General features: G+C 35.9%; 1 protein-coding gene and 1 long non-coding RNA gene across 2 annotated transcripts in view; one reads left to right on the top strand and one right to left on the bottom strand.

The window, feature by feature from the left end:
* Positions 1-5,850: 5,850 nt before the first annotated feature.
* LOC129270585 (uncharacterized) lies at positions 5,851-22,917 on the top strand. The gene is made up of 13 exons (XM_064105990.1): positions 5,851-5,959; positions 10,470-10,812; positions 11,622-11,879; positions 13,388-13,497; positions 14,300-14,391; positions 15,710-15,739; positions 16,314-16,409; positions 17,200-17,307; positions 18,804-18,830; positions 19,814-19,908; positions 20,570-20,714; positions 21,143-21,391; positions 22,042-22,917. Exons 2-13 carry the CDS (start codon positions 10,480-10,482, stop codon positions 22,158-22,160), a joined length of 1,662 nt encoding a protein of 553 aa, XP_063962060.1. The 5' UTR covers positions 5,851-5,959; positions 10,470-10,479; the 3' UTR covers positions 22,161-22,917.
* LOC135155770 (uncharacterized) overlaps positions 13,074-23,748 on the bottom strand; it is a 41,534-nt gene continuing 30,859 nt past the window's right edge. The window contains exons 3-4 of the long non-coding RNA XR_010294956.1: positions 17,188-18,000; positions 13,074-16,401 (exon numbers count right to left, since the gene is read on the bottom strand). This is a non-coding gene — a long non-coding RNA (uncharacterized LOC135155770). The remainder of the gene's footprint in view (positions 16,402-17,187; positions 18,001-23,748) is intronic.

Below are 23,748 nucleotides of genomic sequence, written 5' to 3'. Positions count from 1 at the left end.
GAAGGAGAAAAATAAATTAAACAGAATGGCGAAAGTTTGAAAGAAATCAGACAAGCAATAAGAAAATTATAGCTGCTTTAAAATTGAGATCACTAATAGTATGTATATTTCAAATTGGCAACTGGGTAAGTAAATTATGACAAGGGGCAAGGACAACTTTCCCATAGGCCATGTACTTTATTATCAGGAATTTGTGGTTTTCTCCTAAGTACCCATTCCCCTGGAGCAGTAATTTAAATATAATCCAGGTAGTATATTGTTTTATGTCCTTATGAAAGAAAAGTATAATTTGAAATAAAACTTTTGGGAAAAATGACATATTAGTCATAATATTTATTGGAGTACATGGAAGAGTAGTCCTTGCCTTACATCACTATGATATCCCATATGCGGCCAATTTGAAGTCTCCATGGGTATAGTGATTACCAATATTTACAACTTTAAAAAAGTCATAACGTTCTTGTTGTTTGTCCAATATTGTTCAAACTTTCACCTATCAACTTGTCTGATTTGTCTTTTTCTTATAAAAAACAAGTTTTTATTTGGGTTGGATTCCCCTTTAACACAAAAGTGACTGTTACATTGAGCACCACACGCCGCGCAGAAACCAGACACTGAATACAAGTCATGCATGGATAAGCACTTTAGAGTGTGGGTAGGTCTAAAGGCATTGCTTCCATGCAACACCCCCCCCCCACAAAAAAAAAACAACAACAACAAACAAACAAACAAAAACAAAAACAAACACATAGGCCTATTCTACTGTATTCAGTCCTATAAAGACACGTAGACTAATGCAAATAAATATGGAAACGATATCATATTCCATCCACTTCCCTTTTCTCTCTTGTTATGAAGTTTTGGTCTTTGTATTTTCTGTTTTGTTATTTTACATTATTAAAAAAAATATTTATTTATTTATTTATTCATTCATTTTTAATTTAATCATTCATTTATTATCTATGTATTTATCAATTTATGTATCTATTTATTCATATACTTATTTATTTATTCATTTATGTTTTTGGGGCGGCGGTCACCTCTGCCCCCAGTGTGGCATCGGCTCTGTATAAGCTGCCATATATCCCAGCATAAATATTATTTTTTCATTTAATAATTATATCAAGCAACTTCTTTATTATTATACGATGTTCAAAATGGTTTATAGTAGCACAGTAATTGTATAAATAACCTTTTAAAAATGTTATTGCATTTACTTTGCCAACTTATATATTTCCTGTATTCACTATGTAGGGAAACCAATCAGATTCGTCATTTCCATGCACTTTTCAAAGTGCACGAGAGACGTGATGTTGGGTTTTATTTCGCTGATATTTTTGTTGTCGTTGAAGGCCGAGGATACATTAATCGTCTTTACTTTCGATGATTAGTGATTTAATCTAATCAAACACGTCGAGAGAACGTGATTAAATTTGAAGAGCTTGATTCCAAAAGGAGCTAAATCCACTTTTGAAGAAAATTGATTTTTTGACACATATGTATCTTTGACGTGGGAATCAAATGCGACATATTGCATTTGATTTTTTGTTTTGGAAAGGTTGGTAAAAATTTATTGCAAATTTGAGTTTTGTTCAAAAAGGAGCTAAATCCGAAATAGTTTTGTTCCAAAAGGAGCTAAATCAACTATACGGTTATTTAAAATCGGTTATTTTTCCTACTTTACATAAAGTTATGCATTCAAACATTTAGGTACATGTTGTGGATATAAGTTTACATTATCAGTTCAAATTTTGCTGAAATAAAAAGAATTTTACAATTTTTATGAATATTTTTGGATTTAGCTCCTTTTGGAATTAGATATAAAAAAATCACCGTCCTTAGAAAAGATGACAAAATATCATTTTTTTTCTTTTTTGTAATTTTCAATGGATAAACATCAGAAAAGATGTGAAATGTATTTTGCTAGCCATATTTATGTGTTTCGTGTTCAATTTCCAATATCACAAACATGTTTAAATTGGCAAAAATTGACATTTTACTAAGGTTTGTTCCAAAAGGAGCTAAATCCATGAAAAATAAATTTCAAAAATTCGTTAAAAATTGACAATGAATGCTAAAATTTTGAAATCATGATTTAATTAATCTAATATGATATTACTCATATACAGTGCGTATAAAAAAACGGGACAGATGTCTATATTTTGGTGTTATTAGGTGCTCTGAAGTCTTATCTTTCAAATGCCATTAAATTTTTTTAGTTTTGTTCTTGCTTTAGCGAACATGGCATGTTTTTGTCTGGGGTTAAAAAGGAGGCTTGCGCCAAAATGGCATAAAATGATAAATATGATGATCGGACTTCTTGCTAATCAGCAGACTTCATCTTAACCTTTTCATGATCCTTGCCATAATTTTCGAATTATACGGTCAAAATTCATTTTCAAATCAGTTTATTTGCTTGAATTGTTCTGTTGTTGTTTCTTTTTAATATGTTCTCTTTTAGCTTTCAATATTCCTTCTTTAAGCAAAAACAAAAAAAATTCAACCGAAGTATGGGAAAGCGTGGTTTTTTTTCGAATCCTTTCATTGTGTGCTATAAGGTTATGGTGCCTTTGAACAGTGGCATACAGATGGGCAGGGGCTCGGGGTGTCCCCCCCAAAAAAAAGTGGAAAGGAAATAAAAGGAAAGATAGAAAATGAAATAGGATTTATTTTCTGAATATTATGTCAAAATCTATCACAAAAAAAAATTGAAATTTTAATAGAAAGTGGAAATTTATTATGCTCACGTCGCTCGCTCACAACTTTTTAATACATTGTATCCGATCTGCCTTATCTAGCCCCTTCAAAATTTACTCAATACACCATTGCCATTGAAAGGCATGAATCCTTTCCTGTTTGTCCTGTCAAGCACATAATTAAACTTGGTCAATGAATCAATAAACCCTTGAAAATAGGATTAATGTTTTTTAAGGTACCATAACATAATTTGTTTCACATAATAAAATATGATTTGAATAATTACAAGTTCTCCCAATTAATAATGCAAATCTTCTTGCTTGGGTTGACAGAAAGTCTTCTTTTCTTACTTATGAAGGAAAAATCAAAGGTTAAAGAAGTTTTAATGAAAAAACAAAATAATTAAGTAAATAAATAAATGAAATTTGACAGCATAATTTGAAAATCATGACAAAGATAATGAAAAGGTTAAAAGGAAGTCTGCTGATTAGCAAGACGTCTATCATCAAATTTTTCATTTCTTCCATTTTGGCGCAAGCCTCTTGTTGAACCCCCGACAAAACTTCCCGTGTTCGCTCAAGCATGAACAAAATTTATTTTTAAAATGGCATTTCAAAGATAAGATTTCAGAGCATCTATTAACATCAAAATATAGATATCATAATTTGACACAAATTTTTTATAGACTTCAAAACTGTCCCGGTTTTTTTTTATACGCACTGTATATCAAAATAAAACAGCAGTGGCTAAGGGAAAGTGGTGAATTAAAAAACCTTGATGTACAGAAAAATGCCAAAAGTGGATTTAGCTCCTTTTGGAACAAAACTCTTCATTTGTCGATGCAATTCTTTTCAACATGTTTCATGAGCGACAATTAATATTACGTGCCGATTCATAGGGGTAGATCGAGGGTTTTATAATAGACGGGGAACAGATTTCGGGCCAATTTAATCAAAGATATTTAATAAGCCCCACCCCATATAAAACTCTCATTCTAAGACAGACTGCAAAAAACTTCGGTGTTGATTTAACACAAGCTCGGAATATATATGTATACACCAGAAAAGTGTTAAACAACATCGGTTTGGTTTTAACACCAGATAGGTGTTTATACCAATTAGTATATTAAAACAGCATCGGTCTGATTCCAAACAGGTATTGTTTCAATACTTCTGTGGTGTGGACATAATAGATTCCGGGCTATTAAATCATTACCGGAGTTTTGCGGTGCAAAAGGAACAAAGGGACTTACTCATCTCCCCCAAATCCACTCCAATCGTATCACTTCAACGAGGGGGGGGGTGTCCTTGCACATAAAGAATTAAATGAACTGTAGCATCTTGGGGTGATTTTATGTTAATTATTGTTTTAGATTTTGTAAACGAAACCCTGAATACGATTTTTTGTTTAAGGGACAAACCAGATACATAACGGATATATCCTTTAATGGAAAACGTGTTTAAGAGGTCAATGCAACCGACAACACGGTTATAATTCAAGTTCAAGTCTACAAATATAAACGAAAGTTCCCGTACTATTACTGTCATTAACACAATTATATTAAGCGCTTTTTAATTATCGGGGTGAAAAGTGAGCAGAGTGAGAAAGTGAGAGAGAGGGGGAGAGAGGGGGGGGGAGGAGAGGAGACTGAAGGGGATGTTTCGGTTTGAGGGGGGGGGGCAAAATTTGTGTAATATTTTTTAGCTATCAAAGTTGTCGAAATTTAATGGGAGGGGGGCAGCAAATCGATATGTTCGCCCTTAATATTGCCAGAAGAGTGATTGCCCCCTGCCCCCCCCCCTTCCCACGATCGACGCCTCTGTGTTTTTTTTAACATCACCACAGTCTCGCCCAGGTTTAGATAGTAAATAGTCAATCGTATAATGAAAATCTAGAAAGAAAGAAAGAGGAGCTTGGTAAGAAAATGCAATAACAAAATACCTACCCCCTGGAAAAAGAAAGAAAAAGAAAGTTAATTAGTAACATGACAGGGAAAAAAAAGAAATAAAAGTAAAGACAACGAAAAGGAAAAGAGAGAGTGAAAAAATGAAAATAATGAGAGAAAAACTAAAGAACTTGTAAAGAAAGGAAACAAATATAAACAGAAATAAGTATTAAAAAAAAGAAGATAAAATGCCTGAACTCGCATAATCCAACACCAAACCTAGGAATGTATTTATTTCTATTATGGAGTAGGTCCATGTTTCTACCAAAAATATAGATGCAACTTTCAAAGTTATATTATAATTATAATATTCTGGTTAACTTTGTATATCAACCACATGTTTTCGCGAACTTCCACTATTTACCTGTTTAAAACTTACATCCGTAGTCATCACTTTTTAGCATTGACATTTATCATTCCGTTCCGATCATTTCCAACTGTGATGATACAAATCGGACCTAGGACAACAAACACAGGTCAGGTAGGGTCTCCTCTTTCAGACCACAAAGAATCCTTGTATTGGGAAGAAAAATTATGAAGTAGCTCTAGCCCATGAAAAACAATAATATGCCTTCCTCTCCTTTTCCCCTAAATGTAATGATCGTCAGGGTATATGACATGCCCAGGGTGAAAGGCAAACGGAGGGGGTATTCCTCTTGACTTTTTCAATACTTTTAAAACATAAAGTTTTGCACGAAAATTCAACCCACCTGAAATGTACACACTGTTTGAAAGTTTTACCTGTTTTGCTATCTTAGGGGTGGAAAAAATGTTTTGGATTCCCATACAAATTTGATCGACTAGGTCGCTTCGCTCTCAATATTACATTTTGAACGCTTTACCTTTTTTTTAACTATCCAGGATGGAAAAAAAACCTGGATGCCCTAAGTTTACATGACAAAATTGTTATTTTGGCGGGCGGTCGATATCGTATATGGGGCGAAAGGGTATCGCTGTGAGGAGGGGGGGGGGGGGGGGGGCTGGTGGCGGACACAAAAAAGAAAAAGTAACACGAATCAGATATAGAAAATTGTAATATAATCACGGGAGACGTCGATGTTCATTGCTACATGAGATTTGTTTCTGTCCATTCTTTCATATTTTGTTTTCTAAATTTGACCTCGGAATTTTCAGCTTATTTTAACAACATAATTCGTATAAAAAAATCCCCTGGTCTGAATGAACCCAGGTGATTGCGTGCGACCTTGTATCTCCTGTCATCATTAAGCATTCCATCCTTTTCGATCTGGATGTGAGTGATCATAAATTCTCTCATCATCGAACGAGTAAGGAGCATCTCTTCGAGGGTCCAACAAGGTAAGTTTTAATTCTAATTTCGATATCATTATCATCAAATCTCTCTTTTTAAAGATATATTTCTATAAGGCTTATTTACAGATTACATCTTACAGTATATTTACAGTATAAGAAAAAATAGAGGCGAATAAATAGTTATATGAAATTTTCTTTATCATTTTAACTCTTTAAGTTGCAGTGCAAAGCATGCAAAGGGGATTTGCTTGTTCGAAGTACTCTGCCTTCTTTTACACAGCCTCTTCTAGAAATGAAACCAATTTTTTCCCTTTTACTTTGAGATTTTTCTACAGGGGTTAAAAATTGAATTAAAATCTGAGACAGACAATTTAATTGTGCTTGAACCGTCAATCCTTGATGATAGAGACAACTTCATATCTTTGTGACTTTGTATTAAGATAATCATTGCTTGATACTACTGATAAATTCTTTCCCATCTAATCTTCGTCAAATGAGGAATATGACGATGTCATAGTAACCTAATACATAACTTCATCACCATCATCATCATCATTATCATCATCACCACGACCACCACCACCACTACCATCATTATCATCATCATCATCATCATCACCACCATCATCATCCATGTCATCATCATCATTATCATTCCTATGATCCTCATCGTCGTCATCATTGTTATGGCCGTCGTCGTCGTAATCTGCATCCTCCTCCTCCTTCCCCCATCATTCACTCCTCCTCCCCATTTTTATTCATAAATTATAATTATGATGATATAAGTTGTAAGTAAGAATACTGGAAAAGAGCCAAAATAACCAGGCCTATTGACATGGAAATAAAAACATGGCCATTAGTTGATGAATAAAACGGGTTTCATGACAATGGCACAATAACAATGATCAAACTTAATTCTTCTGTAAATGTAAGGAACACATAATTTGAAGCTGAAAGATGTTTCGTGATGTTTGGAGGACAAGACTATCGTTGATATCATTCCATAAATCACCAATAAATGTCTTTCTTTAAAAAAACTAGTTCTGCGTTATCATGGTTCTCTGTTATAATGTAAATGATAAAAAAAACGCGCTTGTTACAATATGTTCTGAATGAAATCTGACTAATACCGCTGTTTGCTAAATCTCGAGCAACGGTAACCATCGTAAAAACCTATTTGCACCCTTCAAATTAAACATTGGGAGATCCTTAAAGGGATGGTCCGGGTTGAAAATATTTATATCTAAATAAATAGAGTAAAATTCACAAAGCAAAATGCTGAAAATTTCATCAAAATCGGATAACAAATTTATTGAATTTTAAAATTTGTCAATATTTTGTGAAAACAGTTTCTGTGCACATCGTCATGAATATTCATTAGATGGGCTGATGATGTCACATCCCCACTTTCCCTTTTCTTATGCATTGTTATTACATCAAATCAAAAAAGGTTTCATTTTGTCATACATGTGTTAAATGATGTGTCTCCATTATGATGAAATAAGTTGCGGCAATAAATAAGTAATGAACTTAATCAGTTGTCCATCCAATTGTTTTAATTCTTGGTAAAAAAAAGTATGAATTAACCAAATTTCATATAATAAAATACAAAAGAACATGTGGGGATATTACATCATCAGACCAACTAATGAATATTCATAAAGACATGCCTAGAACTGTTTCATCGGAATAATGCAAATCTTTAAAATTCAACAACTTCGTTATTTGTTATCCAATTCTGATCAAATTTTCAGCATTTTGCTTTGTTAATTTTACTCTATTTATTGAGATATAAATATTTCCAGACTGGACCATCCCTTTATTTCTTGAGTGCAACTTTGCACCGTACTTGCCCTAGACGCTTGTTTACATAATTTACGATACAGTTAACTGCATTTTGCGGCAAAGTTGTATGAATGGTGCAATGTTTCGGAACACATAAATGTATGCGTCCGAAACAGATGCAGAATGTAGGCCTATATCAACCGCGTAGCCAGGATTTCATTTTGGAGGGGGCGGTAAATGCACGCGAAGCGTGCCAACGCTTACAGAGCGCGCGAAGCGCGCTCCCTAGGGGGTGGGTGCAGGGAGGGGGAGTTTCCCCCTCCCTTGCGAAGCGCGAAGCTTTTGGTGTTTCATAAATTAAAATGAAAAGGAGTCGTCTCTCTTGTCTCTAGTATCTATATCAGCTCCAATTCAGTTGACTATATTGTGATTTTGAACCTGGTTTTCATGAACCTTGTTTTCAAAAAAGATTGTGAAGCGCGGAAGCTAAAGCGTTTTATCAATTTTTTTGCCATGAAAAGGGTCCCGAGAAAAGGATATTCTCAAACATATATTGAATACTTCCCTTGGAAAGATCAGATTTGATTACAAACAATTTAGCGACAGTGCACATCTTTAACTCGCAAAACAGACGAGAAGAAGTGTATATGCCAGGAGGAAGATATTCCTCCCCGCGCAGAGCAACGAAACTCTGAAATTTCAAAGGGCGGATGTTTCATCAAAATAATGCAGATATCTCCAATACCCCATCGGCTCTAATTCAATTAATTTTCTAAGATTATTGAACTTCATTAAAAGGAAAATAGTGCGCAAAAAGTTGAAACTTCTGTGATTTATTGAAATTATATAAAAAGGATGCCTAATTTCTTTGACTTATCCTGAAGCGCTTCATTTTGAATTATAAAGAAACTTAAGAGTCATTCAAAATTTCAAACTGAGGGCGAAAAACAGGACAGGAGATGAATGTACAGGGAAATTACATGAAGTTGAATAGAATTTGATAAAAAATATTGTACTTTTTTATTTAATACCCTTATACGATACGAATTTTATACCTTCCTCTTTTTGGATTAGGAACCCGTTTGCCCCCAAAATTATGGTTGTTTAGTAATGAGCTGAAAAGCGGAGAAGTTGACTTTATGGAGGTGACGGCAGAAATTGATATAAAGATTTTACCCGCCCGGAGCCGACCCGACCAGAAGTTGCGCGATCAATAAAAAAAAAGATAACTTCATATACTTCGGCCTAACCTTACTCTAATTCCATGCCCTAATGTATACATTTGAACTTTAACTGGCAATAAACACATAAAGCTGAGGTAGAAAAACAGGGGTAGAGAAAGGGTGGGGGAAACAATGGAGATCTTCAATATTTTCATTTAACCGCGCGCAGCGCGGAAGCAAAATTCATAATCATAAATTTAGAGCAAGAGTGAAGGAGTTTCTCTTTTGAGAAAAAAAAAGAAAAAAAAAACACAAAGCTACCTTTCTTCCCTTTCCTCCCTTTCCTTTTCCTTTTCTCCTCTCTTTTTCCCTTCTTTTTTTTCTTTTTGGGGACGTTTTGGGGGGGGGCGACCGCCCCCACCGCCCCCCCCCCCTGGCTACGCGCCTGGCCTATATCAACTGGCATTCCGGGTGCAATAATGAACAAGAAGGAACAATTTTGCGCCATATAGTGCAAGATTGCACCCAAAAGATCATGCTGGCATTGTTGTTGGGTGCAAGCTGGATTTTTTTTTGTTCGTATGAGTTTAAAGCATTTGCTCTCAGCATGCATTTCATCGTATTTGACGTTAAGAGGTGATGGGATGACCCAATCAAAAATCAGATTATTATGGTATAATCCACCGTGGATATCAAACTGAGCACTGTGACACATTTTTCAAAAGCCCATAGGGTTACAGGAGATGTTGAGTGGAATGAAATCTCGTTGAAGATTATTTTTTGCTGAAGACACACTCGGGAGACTATACGACTCTGGAACAATCTGTCCACTTCCATTCATGTAGCTTCCATTGTCTATTCACTTATGACTTATTTTATTATTTGGCACACCTAATTCAATACTGTGTAATCGTTTTCATTTCTTTCTTTCCTTCATTCTGAGTTATTTTCACTTTCATGAAGAAAAAGTTCTACATTGCACATTATATTTTGTATTTTCCGAATTCATTAATACCATGGAGCTACTAATGATTGTCAGTTTTTGTATAGCGCATAACACAAATAATGCGATTGAGAGGACAAAGGAGAGAAAGAGAAGTGTTAATGAATTCATTTGTTGAGGCTAGGTACAATTTAAATAAGTATGTTTTAAGAGCTGTTTTGAATTTTTTAACTGAATCGATTGTTTTCAGGGAATTTGGGAGTTTGTTCCATAAAACAGGGGCTGCATGAGCAAATGAACGTTCGCCATTACTTTACCTCGCCTCGATACGTTTATTCATTTTCATCTAGGTCTCTGCCATTCTGTCTAACCCTCTGTCTTTCATTCTTTTCATTCCCTTCTCATATTTCGATGTTTCTGTCTCTATCATTCCTTTCTCATCTCTCTCGGTGCCCATTTTCTTCATTCTTATCATTTTCTTACCATCTTTATTCTTCTCATATATGAAGTGAAATATGTGTTATTTCAACCAAGATCTCCCCCCCCCCCTCTTCACTTGTTTCCCCTTCTCTCGCTTGTTGACACATGATTATTTCCCTCTCTTTTTCTATAACTCTTCTGTCAAGTCTGTCTTCTTTGCCACTTTTTTTAATCCTATAACAAGGAAAAACACCATGGCTCTTGGCAACTACGCTACGGTATACATCATCACCACCATCCTCATTTTGTCGTCTCAAGGTCGTGAGCTTACCAAACGTCAGACCAATGAGGAAACTTCCTCATCGACGACCACGGGCCCGCTCAAGTCCTACCAGAGCTTCAACATGACCCCCAACGAGTCCGAGAAGGAGGAACTACCCGCTGGCTTCGGCGACTATAACTTCGCAGTGTACGAAGCGGACGAAATCGTCGACAGACACAACCTACTCCGTCGACAACCCGCGGCGAGAAACGACTTTGAAAGAAACGACCCAAACGCAATTACGGCTTCAGATATGGAGCACATGGTACTTTTGAAAAAAAAAAGTACAATTTACGTATTTTGTTTTCCCTTTCTATCTTACTCTTGATCTTGCATGTAGCTATTTCTCTGTCATGGTTATTGACATTGTTCTGCTTCAATATTTAGTATATAATTAAATTACCTAACTTAATGACTTCCCCACATTCGCAAATATCATTATTTCTACTCAGAAAGAAAATGTAATACACTTAATAATTTGTTTTGTACATTAACAATGTGTTAGTGTTGGTATTCAGAACAGGAAATCCGTTGCCTAACCTAGCCTCACCAAGGAACGGTTTTTGAAAGTTCGGTACTGGGCGAGGGCTGACCATAAAAAAAACAATCAGATGGTCATTACGGATTATTTTAATAAAGTGGTGGGAGGGGGGGGGGGGGGCTCGTGCCCCCAGTCCCGCGGCTCCTTTTTGAAGTCGATCATAACACTGACAGCTCAACATACACTTCAAATCAAGCACTGGTCCCAAGTTCAGAGTTATGGCTGGTTTAAAGATGACCCATGTTATAGCATGCACCCATCAACACCAAACTCACACATCATAGAAAGTGCCTATACACTCTAAAAATATCGGGTAAAAATGCTCCATGAAGGTAATTATGAGTCCAAGCCAACATTGGGCATTTCTTTTTGGGCATTTTTATTTATCCAGGGTGGTGAAAATTTTGCCCATTCTAAAGTAATTGTTGCTTTTTTGTTTAACCTTACTGAACAATATATGCTTCCCGCATTGGGTAAAATACTACCCCAAATTAGTACGTGACTGTACTTTCTCTTTCATATCTTCCTGATAGACATGGGACGATGATCTGGCCTACATGGCCTTGGCCTGGGCCAGAGGCTGCAGCTTCCACCACCCTCAGCCTGGGGAAATGCAAAATGTCTCCCCATACGAAACGATAGGCCAGAATATTTGGGCTTATACAGGGACTAGAGACAGTCCACGTTCTGGTACTAAAGCAACCCAGGACTGGTATGACGAGGTAGTGGACTATACCTATCAGGCCGGTAGCGGAGGGTACTGTGGTCGAGTGTGTGGTCATTATACACAGGTAAAGTTGTTATACCGAGGTTGTTTTACCCGACTGCTAAGAAAGTACGAATGCCTGTGAGCAAGCAACCAGGGGACCAACGGCTTAAGGTCCTCTCCGAGGGACCTGGTAATGAGGATAAATGCCTTACCAAAGGGCACTAGCGCACCACTTGGGAATCGAACCCGGGTCACCGGAATCCGAAACCCCCGCTCTACCGACTGAGTTCTCACAGATGTTTGTACAAACCCATTAATTTCGTGGGGAAAGCTTCATTTGCCTTCAGAATATTTCCGATTTTATCAGTTAGAATATATTTTGTACGGGATTCCGACCCAAATAATATGATACCCCTCCCCCCCCCCCCCCCTCCACTCCCCACATCTGTTATTAATTATTATTCTTTTCGGTATAAACCCGTTATCCTCAAGCATGGAATGGGCTGTAAAATACATAATGAAATCTTTTTTTTAAAGCTTTTCGATGTAAAGGTTTCACACCAGTAAATATTGTAGTAGACAGGAAATATATCTGAGATTTCATATCTGACCATCAAAGGGTACGTTGACCGGCTCATTTTTTTTTTTTAAATCAACATATATGGAAACATCTCGTGACGATATCATTCATCTTCTGAAACAATAAAATAGCCCGAGTTTTTCCGCAAGTAATATATAGTTCCAAAAGGAAAGTGATATTTCTTCACAAAGCCTTAGGCAAAGGAAGTTCAATGATTGCCCTTTCTAGAATAAGTGTTAGGTGGCGAATCATATGCATCCTTTGTCTATCAGCTTAATCAAATTAAATATCTTGGGAATGGCATTCAGAATTATACCCTATATCAGAAAACCGACCACCCGGTGTCTGAAACGGTATTTGAAAACGAGAAAAAAAAAATCGCCGACAGAGGGCACTAATTATGAAAGTCAAAGGGGGGGGGGGATTTGACGATCTTGAAACTGTAATAAGCAATAGTAGGTGTCTACCAATATTCTTGTTAGGCCTATTGGACATTTCTCCAAGCTTCAGACTGGCTTTAACGTTGGTGATACAAAGAAAATAGGGAGTTTTCACTCAGCAACGTACGGAAGAACACAGGAAATGATTTTGAAAATGCCCGTCTTGACAAGGCACATCAAAGAGAAGTTTTTGTCGGTAATTGGCGAATCAAAAAATCAATTTAGTTCTTGATTCTGGCGAAACGACATATTTACAATTTTCCGTCAGCTTTGAAACTGCTGTTCCGGTTCACCAATTTTCGCCAAAGCCTTTGAATTGTTCTTTGTCATTTGACGGGCATTTTCAATAGGCCTACATTTATTTTGTTTTTGTATTCATTCGTAGGTCGCTGAGCAAAAATGAAATTAACCCAACTTAATAGTCTAGTGCAGGATATATTCAGAATCATGTTATCTAAGTATTAATCACCTGCATTTGTCTTGTCGAATTTAGAACTATCTTGAACACACAAAACAAAAACAAACTAAACACACACGTAAAAATATGCAATATTTCTGTTTTCCATGTAGATTGTTTGGGCCGCTACGAACAGGGTCGGTTGTGGCCGAATGTTCTGTCCCAGTCTCAGCCGCACTTCCCTGAGAAACGCATGGTATGTCGTCTGCAATTACGCCCCTGCGTAAGTATTTCCATCAAATTCTTGAAATGCGTAAATACTAATTTACTTGATTAAATGCCGCCAAATGTTGTGTAATTGTGTACTGTGAAAAATTAGCCACAAAATCATGTCTAAAACACTCCCAACTGATGACCTAATACTGGCATGACTGTGAGGATCCATAATACGCAGGTTTATTGAGTAAAATGACGGAAAATAATGCGTAATTATTGCCAATTGAATATTTGCTATGAGGCACGTACCCTAATTAGTTTACCCAACAAACATGACCTGCAGGTATATGCTCCCTTTATAACCCATAAATCTATAAAAAAATAATTAAAAAAAAATGAATATAAAAGGATTCAATCCATGTTCAGAGCGTGTCTGTCAGCTGGTGCCTGTGATATTTTACCCAAGCAAATATGCATTCCCCTTCATTACCCAATACACTGCATATAGGAAAAAAATCAAATTTTTAATGAAAAGTGAAATATCATTAGATCACATTCACTCATACATAAATATCACCTTGAAGTAAACTACAAAATAACTACAATGCAGGGCACGCTATTCTTTTTTTGCCATTCTTGTATAATATAAAATCATTTATTTTAATGTGCATGGAGACCATTATGATCTCAAATCATGTTTTTAGTAATTGGAAAGTGCCAGCTTGTGTTTGGTCGAGTAAGAGTTGATCAGGCATTTTCCTAACTGTCACAAAATACTGAAACGCGTGGTTCAAATGCTAGATATTATTGGTAAAACTAATGTTAGGCCTACTAATTTTTTAAATATTTTTTTTACTTTTACTTTTTAGAGGGAATTACCAAGGCGTACAACCGTATTCTATTGGGACACCATGTACCCAATGTACCAGCGGTTCAGGACAATGTTACAATGGACTGTGCAGTAAGATAACAAGGATTAATTGATTACATGAATATAAGATCAACCCAAATGAATGATAGCTCATTAAAAAAAAAATCAAGATAAACGGACTGATTTTGTATAATTATGTCCAATGGGAGTTTGGTTCATTTTATTAAATTCATTTCGGGTACTGTTAGTAAATGAAATTCCTAGAATAAAAAACAACAACATACGTATAGTATGAAACCTTAGGAAATTTGTTGGTGGAAAGAAGTGTCTGACCCCCCCCCCCATAAAAAAGGGGTGAAAACTATCCAAATCATTGGATAGAATCTACCAATTTATTGATTAATTTTGACCTTAATTTTTTTCGGACACAATGCCATATTCGCGTAAACATGATTTTCACCAAAATAGCGCGAACCGTCGGGCTCAATACAATTAGTAAAAAAATATTGTTTAAACTTTGTCTACTGTTATGAAGGAAGGATCATTTAGAGAAATTAATATAGATATTTTACAAATTTTAACAGTAATGATAACAAAGGTTGCTATTTGAGTATCAAATCTTTACAAGTCTTGATCAATTCATATTATAAACCAGATTGTATAAAGAGTTTTATTTCACTGTGAAATCTACACATTCTGAAGAATTTCGACTCGGAATTGAAGCAAAGCGAAGTAGAGTCCTGATTTATTTTGTTGTCGCGCCGTTTTTCCTTTTGGCTCGGTTTTTCCTGTATCTATTCATTGAAGCTGACTTCAGGGGCCCGATTACAACTACAGTAACTTTGCCATCATGGCAACTACCATGGTAACAAAGGATCAGTTTTTAGCCAATCACTATCAAGGTTTTCATGGCAGTTAAATAAAAACGACAAAGTTACCATTTTGTTCGATAGTATTTATGAAACGGTCATGATTGCGTTTTGCCCTGACAGGGCAGCCTACAGGTAAAAATAAAGCTTCAGCATGCTTTTATACTCAGCTCTACTATTCGACTAATATAATTATGATTACATGTGATAATTCGATCAGTGTAGCTAATGAGTATGTCTCTTTGTTGTAACTTTTTAAAACAAATTAATGTTTAAATAAAATTAGTTTCAGAAGTATATCATGTAAAGTAGGCAAAAAAAAATTATACTTTTAAAGGTAGACTCTTTTTCAGTATTTTTTTTCTATGATTCATGCCCAAAACGGTTATCAATATGTCATGTTTGTTATGTTGTGAAAAATGTATTATACGAATGATATGAATGCAGAAGATAACAATAAATCAACTCAAATCAAATCTAATCAAATTCAATTCGTATATAATCTTTTTTATTCTTTCTTTTATTTTTACACCACTCAGGGCCTTGTGCAGAGCATAACGAAGTCTGTGGTGAGTGCAAATTCTTTCTTTTTTTATTCTTTCATTTATGTTCTTGACCTTTTTACGACTGGAAGATGCTCAATTGCAAATATTGTTATATATTTTGAACTAAACAGTAGTCTCATAATTATGTTATTATCAATTATCTTCGATTCTCTGTCATCAAATCATGCAAATCAGTTAACTACGTATTAAACAAAACTTTTTTTTCTGACCAACTCCCATTGACTGGTGAAGATGCTTTTAAGTTAAGAATAAAAAATATGAATTTGAGTTGCCGTCAGATACTCAAATATGAACTTATATCATATCGTCATCATAATATAAAATTATTTACAATTTTTGTTGCCAGTCATTTAATCCATTTTCTTATTCCTCTTTGTATCTTTCTCTCTTCCTTCACATTCTTCTTCTTCCTCTTCATCATCATCATCATCATCATCATCATCATCATAATCATCATCATCATCATCATCATTTTCTTATTATCATTTTTATTTCCCTTCTTCGTTTACTCCTCCTTTATTTCCTTCTTCAATTCCTTTATCTTCTCCCTTATCTTATTCATTTATTCCTTGAGTAGAATGTGCTATTGATTCCTGTGATAACTGTGGTGTGTTGGATCGATCTACCTGTACATGTAATTGCAAGGATGGCTTCTACGGTGCGACCTGTCAAGGTAAGATAGAAAAAGGAATAAAAAACAGGTAATTTTCTTCAAAAACATTATCAGCAACATTGCAATGTCGCTATAAAAGATCGTAAAGTGGCAAAAAATATACATTCTTCATATATATATATATATATAATATATATATATATATACAATCACATTTTCAGAATGTTCACACCATATTGACCAGTAGTTGAACTCGCGAGTTTATATTCTGTCAGGTTCGTCGAAATCAATCATTTGCTCTATCTATCGTTTATTCGCGGTCCTTTTATTGATAACAGCGTTTTCATTTCATTCTATAAAATAATTTTTGTCAAGATGTTCGGTTATTATGACTTATTGTTACAAGAAATAAACTCAACCAAAACTGAATTATCAGTCCTGAATTAATTATAAACAAATGTGATTTAGAAAAAAATGCCAGAAAAGCATGAAGAATATTTACTTTTGTGCCCGATTTTTATATGATTTTTTCTAAATTCTACATAGCTTCTAAATCAGTTTGCAGGATCATTTCGTTAAAGGAAATAATGTGGAACGTGATTATTATTATTATGATTAATGAAACTCATTGAAAGAATAGAATATAGCTCCATGATTAATATATTCTATAATCGACATTACATATTATTGTTCCAATATAGGCCATATAATCTTTTGAAGCATATACAGAAACATAATGATTGTAAGTTATAATGACTCGAAAAGGCATAAACAGAAAAACAAATAAAAAAGAAAAAAGAAGAAGATAAAATAGCGATGATAACTACTTTTGTCTTACCTATAATCACAGAACGATGTGTAGACACATCCAGTCGGTGTTATAATACATGGTGGCCACAATTCTGTGACGGTTACGCGCAGGTTAGAGAAGGATGTCCTCAGATGTGTGGATTATGCAGTAAGTCCTCTGGAGTTATCTGTAAAAGGGCGGTGACTGGATCAGCGTTCTTTAGGAAGGGATATGTGCATGGCGCGGTACCATGCAGGATTTTTCTTTTCGATGTGGGAAGGGGGGGGGGTGATGACCAAAACATGACATTCCTTTCATAAAAGTTAAGTGATAGGCGGATTTTACAGCAAAACTATCGAAAACGCCCTTTTTTCCTTGTCTTTAACTTTCTTCCTTTTTTCTTCACCCCACTCTTAGTAGTGTTACTTTGAAGAAAAAAAAATCAAAAGGGGGTGTGGCCTATAGCCTTTCCTTTGTATTTGGAAATCAAATGCCCCAAAATTAATATTTGAATAGACTATTTGGAGCGGAGGTTTCGATAATTATTGTAAACCCAAAGCAGGTCCATGAGGAGGGGGCACACTGGGATTGTTTATCCATTTGTGATTTTTTTTTTTTTTTAAAGAAATGTATCCCTTTTTGAAGTGATAAGTATTTTGTGTTTTGTTTGTTAGGAATCCTGAAGAAATTGACCCACTTTTCTATGCCTCGTCATTGATTCTACTGATAAAACTGATCGATCCACTCCAGCCATTTCCAAACTAACTCTTATACCACTTCTAAAGGAGGAAGCCAACACCTCTATCAGAGGCTAAGAATAGACGTTTTATTGCACCTGATCTGTCGATCTCGTTTGTTGATCTGCATTAAAAAGAGCGAGAGAGGACAAAAATATCAGATTATAATAATGGAACAAATAATATATTTTTTCGCTGACATGATTTCTATTTAATTGGATGTCTGACTCTTGGGCTGTCGGCACTGGCGTAAATCCTTGTCCACACCTATTGTTCTGGGGGAATGGTCTATTGTTCCACCCCCGCCCCTGGGTGTAACGCAAGGATTTAGGCCAGTGACTGTCCCGTTTAGGATGAACCCACAAATACTGCCCTATATCTGATTACGATTTCGAGCTTAGCGAGTTGTGGGGACAAAACTGGAAAATGAACTAATGTGGTCATCTCAAATGATCTATACATATTTCCTAAATTCATAACAAAGGCAACCGCAAAATTGTCTTCATTGCTATTGTGGTCATGGTGGTTGTCAATTGCAATCTTCACTTCCTCGTTTCAATTTCACATCACATCTAATTATTATCTTTTATTCATGTTATTAGCAAGAGAAATGAAAGGAAATTGTGGATGAGTAAAAACAATATTTCGAAATATACGACAGAAAATCAATACATTTGTGCTTCCTTTTATAAAAAAAAGGAAATAATTAAAAGATGAAGGTAAATAAACATCTTATTGATTTCATATGCCATGTGTGCAATAATCATTCCTTTTTTGCATGGTAAACTTACAATGTTAGCAATGTTTACACTAAATTATCATTAATTTTCTATAATCTGTTGCATTTTTTCGCTAAAGATATGAAATGAAAGCTATTCATTTTGTGTTTATGTTTGATTTCTAAATCTTTCCCAACTTGTCATATAGATGCAGCAGATCCAGACTTTGTTTGTCGTAAGTAGAACATTAAATCACTATATACTTTTGAATTATGATAACCACTCACACATGTCAAGTGGAGGTATAAACCTGAAGAGCCAAACCCCGGGATTTGATATAGATCATTGTATCTAGCAAGAGAGGTCCATTATCCTCATCCCCTCTCTCTACACCAATGTATTGGTGAAAAACTCCAGAAGGGATACTCCATGATGAAAATAATATCATTTGAACATGTAAAAAAAAAACCCAGACAAATAGAACACTTAAAATTCGATCAAACTCGGAAAAAGGAATACCAAAGATTTGACATATTTTTACGCATTATTTCAGCAAAACAGTTCTAGGCACGTATTAATGAATATCCAATGAACAAACTGATGATGTCATGTCCATATCTTGCTCTTTAAAAAAAAATAATGTTATTACATTAAAGAGATAACCCTTTTTTTTTTTTTTTTTTGCTTGTAGAAAAGGGAGGAAAAGTCAGATAATAGTAATAATAATATTCCGCATTTACACAGCGCTTAACACATCGGAACGACGTCTCTAAGCGCTTTACAGATATATTATTACCCCGGTCATCGGACCCTTGCATGACCGCATACAATGTATGCACCTTCTCCACTCCCTGCGGAGCATTCCAACAAGAGTTCCAAGACTCAATTGCTAGACATACTACATAGGCTTTCGCATCGTACCAGGTACCCATTTAACGCCTGGGTGGAGAGTGGCAAATTGTGGATTGGAGCCTTGCCAAATGACGCTAGGCCACGGTGGGATTCGAACACACGACCCTCTGATTACAAGGCGAGAGTCAGAATCGCTGTACCACGGCGCTTCCACAGATAATGTAGAGACCTTTTTTGCCTGTCAGATTACTTATGAAGAAACGATTGGCCTCCCCTTTGGCCCATATGCCTTCTATTACGACTTAAACCAGGATCGAGAAATATAAACCGTATTTTATACTTTCTCAACTTTTTTGTTTTGTTTAGGACCAGGTCCACCTGATCCACCCACCAAACCTGAAGTATGCAACATGAAATTTACAGCAGCAGCTTATATCCGGGGAATCCTCCATCTTTTTAGGGTATGACTATTTTTTTTTCAATTCAGTTCAGTTACGAATTAATCAAATTCATAGGCAATTATTTTCTATTTTCCCTTTTAAAGAAGATATAGCCTATATACAAACTCTAAATCAAACCAAAATCAGACAAGTTCTTTTCTATAATATAGATCACTAACATGATACAAGCTTCCCTCACCAATGTCATCATTTCTGATGTCTTCAGTTTAATATATTTTTTTTTACTGTTTCTCATATTTCATCTGTCAAGAACAGCGGCGTACCCAACCCCCCTAAGGATTACCCCCCTAAAAAATGACCTAAAATTTGTGGTGTAGACCTTTTTTAGGGGAGGGGGGGGGGTGAGGTGTCAAAATTTCATTCAGCTTGAACCCCCTTTTTTCAAAAATCCTGCGTACGCTTCTGGTCAAGAATATAACTTTGTATATGTCATTTGGTGCCGGACCAATGAAAATCAATGGAAGAATTAAATTACTCCATGAATGAATAAATAAATTACCAAATCAATAAATATAGAAATATCAAATATAACTGATGGAAAAAAACACCCAGATACAACAGCCTAATGCGGGATAGTATATGGGACTAACCATACATGCTAACTGTAAAACTCTAAACCGATTTCTACTTCTCCAATTATTTTTTCTTCCCTTTTTCTTAGGATGACAAAGTTTGGCGAGTTCGAACTAATGGTGAGCTACTCTCTCCAGAATCCGGTGATTTGATCAATGATTTCTTCACAAATTTACCCAACAAAGTGAGTGCCGCCTACGAGCTTCCTACGGGAGAAGTCGTATTTGCCAGAGGTAAGATCTGATGGATGATACAACTTTGATATACAGTATTTTAGTCATTGCCCCACATGTAGGTTTTTAAGTGGCCCTGGGAAGCGGGGGTACTGTTTTCCTGGGTGGTGATGCGTGTGTTATTCTCCATAGGCAACACTCCAGGAATTCTGATAGGTGTGGGGGAAAATGGAGCAATGTAAAATGGAGCAATGTATCCAAAATGACGTAGATTTTGTAATGAAACCCCCCGGTTTTTTTTGCTTGTCAAATTTCTCGGGGCCCAAATGACCTTCATTTTGTGGTGAAACCCTTTTTTTTCTCGACAAATTTACATCAGCTCCCCCTGTAAAAAATCTTTTCAATTGCCCTGTGTTTTTAGGCACTTTTTAAACATTTCAAATGACTTTGATGGTAATACGGAATCTAACTTTATCTTCGTTCTTCAGGAAAAAAGCTGTTCATGTACATGGGCACCGTACGAACGGGGCGTAGTACGCTACCCACAGGAATTCCCAAGGGACCTACTGGTGCAATATACATTGCGTCAGAAGGGAATACACACTTTCTCAAAGGCTCAAAGACATACCTCTACAACGAAAGATCAGGCCAGGTTGACAACACATACCCAAGACCAATTTCTGATGTTTTCCCTGGTGTGCCAACCAAACTAACGAATGCATTCTCAGATGCGAGTGGTAAGAGGCTTTCTTAATTGAGCCCTTTCTTATAATTATACAAGACTTTGAATAATCATGGGGCGACCACTAATCAATGTTGTATTACTTTTTGATTAGCTCTATTTTTTTAGCTAAAACGCACACAAATGTATTATACAAAGGAAAATCAAATAATGCATATAATCGTAAAAAGAAAAGAAAATGCATGCATAATAGGAAACATGAAAAATATAATGATCGCAAAAAGTTAACCAAATATCAGGGGCGGTGCCGTGGTATTTTGAAAGGGGTGATCTGATGATGACGTCATCTTGAACAACTTGAACAAATGGGATAGTATATCATTTTATATAGAGTTAGTTCGCAACTCCAAAGACAGGGACCGCGGTTCCAAGCTGGGGGGGGGGGGGGGGCTGGGTGGGCTTCAGCCCCCCCCCCCCCACTTTTTTCCCAAATCGTGAACAAAAACGTGAAAATGGCCGTCTGAGTGTGATTTTTTGCATGGTCTGCCCTCCACTTTCAAAACCGTTCCGCGGCCCTTGCAAGACCTTAATTTGTTGCCAGTCGCCCATGCTAAGTAGTTACCCCGAGACCACAAAAGAGCAGCTAATTCCCGACAACAAATTTAAAAAATAAAAATGACTATTCTTTTTCTTCTTTCTTAATAGGTAACATGTATTTTGTTCGATCGAAGAAGGTTTTCAAGATCAGCAGTGGTGGTCAGTCAGTGGACAGAGGGTATCCTAAGTTCTTGACTGAAGTCTTCATTAATGTGTGTGCACATTAAACATAGACGACAGTTCTCACATTTAAACATTCCAAAACTGACGAGCCAGATTACCGGATCCCTTGGCGGCAAGCACAATAAGTACTTGGGCGTGATATTATGCGCTAGTCAAAATGACCAGTCGTTTTACTTCATCCATGTATTCCTTGGCTATATATTCGAGACTCGGGGGGGGGGGGCACTTATATTGACGAGTGGATACCATGCGCGACCAAAAAACACGTAAAAAGGATGTCTTTTTCAAGATAGGGCACGTTACGTACGTACGTAACGTAATAAGGGTGTCCAAAACACTAAAATAATGAAAAAAAGGGTATCTATTTTCGCTAGGAAAGCTATGTGTTCAGGGTCAAATTTGCGAGGGTGTAAAACATTAACACTAAAATAATGATAAAGGATGTACTTTTTGCCCCAAGAGTCAACACTACGTGTTTAGAGTACGATTTTGCGCGAGATGCATGTGCATGGAGGTGGGGCTGTACTATAAACCCAATCAGGTAAAGGTATAACCGACGACCGACGACAGTGACATAACAATAAAAATATCGTTGTACTTGTTTAGGGGGTCAATTCAGGGAATACTTGCCAAGAGTATCGCTTTGTTTCCAATACCTGTTAAGGGTAGGGTTTCACACGCCAATACTTGTTAAGGGGTGCATTTTCAGAATATGGAAAATACGTGTTTAAAGGAATGGTCCGGGCTGAAAATATTTATATCTTTATACATAGAGTAGAATTCACTGAGCAAAATGACGAAAATTTCATCAAAATCGGATAACAAATAATAAAGTTATTGAAGTTTAAAATTTAGCAATATTTTGTGAAAACAGTCGTCATGAATATTCATTAGGTGGGCTGATGATGTCACAACCCCACTTGTTCTTTTGTATTTTATTATGTGAAATTAGGTTTATTCAAATTTTAAATTTCATTAAAGGGAGACATATTATTCACACAAGTATAAAATAAAGAAAAAAATATAATTTTATGTAATAACATAAGAAAACGGAAAGTGGAGATGTGACATCATCAGCCCACATAATGAATATTCATGATGACTGTTTTCACAAAATATTGCTAAACTTTAAAATTCAATTGGGCTGATGATGTCACATCTCCACTTTCCGTTTTCTTATGTTATTACATAAAATTATATTTTTTTCTTTATTTTATACTTGTGTGAATAATATGTCTCCCTTTAATGAAATTTAAAATTTGAATAAACCTAATTTCACATAATAAAATACAAAAGAACAAGTGGGGTTGTGACATCATCAGCCCACATAATGAATATTCATGATGACTGTTTTCACAAAATATCGCTAAACTTTAAAATTCAATATCTTTGTTATTTGTTATCCGATTTCGATGAAATTTTCAGCATTTTGCTCAGTGAATTCTACTCTATTTATTAAGCTATAAATACTTTCAGCCCGGACCATCCATTTAAGGTGCTTTTCGAGACCCCTTGGTCGCGCATGGTATCCACTCGTCAATGGAAGTGCCCCCCCCCCCCCCGGATTCGAGACAATATTCCCAACTCTCTCTCCCTCTCTCTACACCAGTGTGTTGGTGAGAAAAGAATCCG

The sequence above is a fragment of the Lytechinus pictus genome, chromosome 10, assembly GCF_037042905.1.
Source record: "Lytechinus pictus isolate F3 Inbred chromosome 10, Lp3.0, whole genome shotgun sequence".
Lineage (NCBI taxonomy): Eukaryota > Metazoa > Echinodermata > Echinoidea > Temnopleuroida > Toxopneustidae > Lytechinus > Lytechinus pictus.
The sequence above is the reverse complement of the archived record's forward strand: the minus strand, read 5'-3'. Positions and strand labels throughout refer to the sequence as shown.

Excerpts from the sequence above, each read along its gene's own strand:
- LOC129270585 (XM_064105990.1), top strand. The coding sequence starts at position 10,480 with ATGGCTCTTGGCAACTACGCTACGGTATACATCATCACCACCATCCTC. Across the intron at positions 13,498-14,299 it reads GTCTGCAATTACGCCCCTGC|AGGGAATTACCAAGGCGTAC; the intron begins GTAAGTATTTCC and ends TTTACTTTTTAG. Across the intron at positions 15,740-16,313 it reads AGAGCATAACGAAGTCTGTG|AATGTGCTATTGATTCCTGT; the intron begins GTGAGTGCAAAT and ends TTCCTTGAGTAG.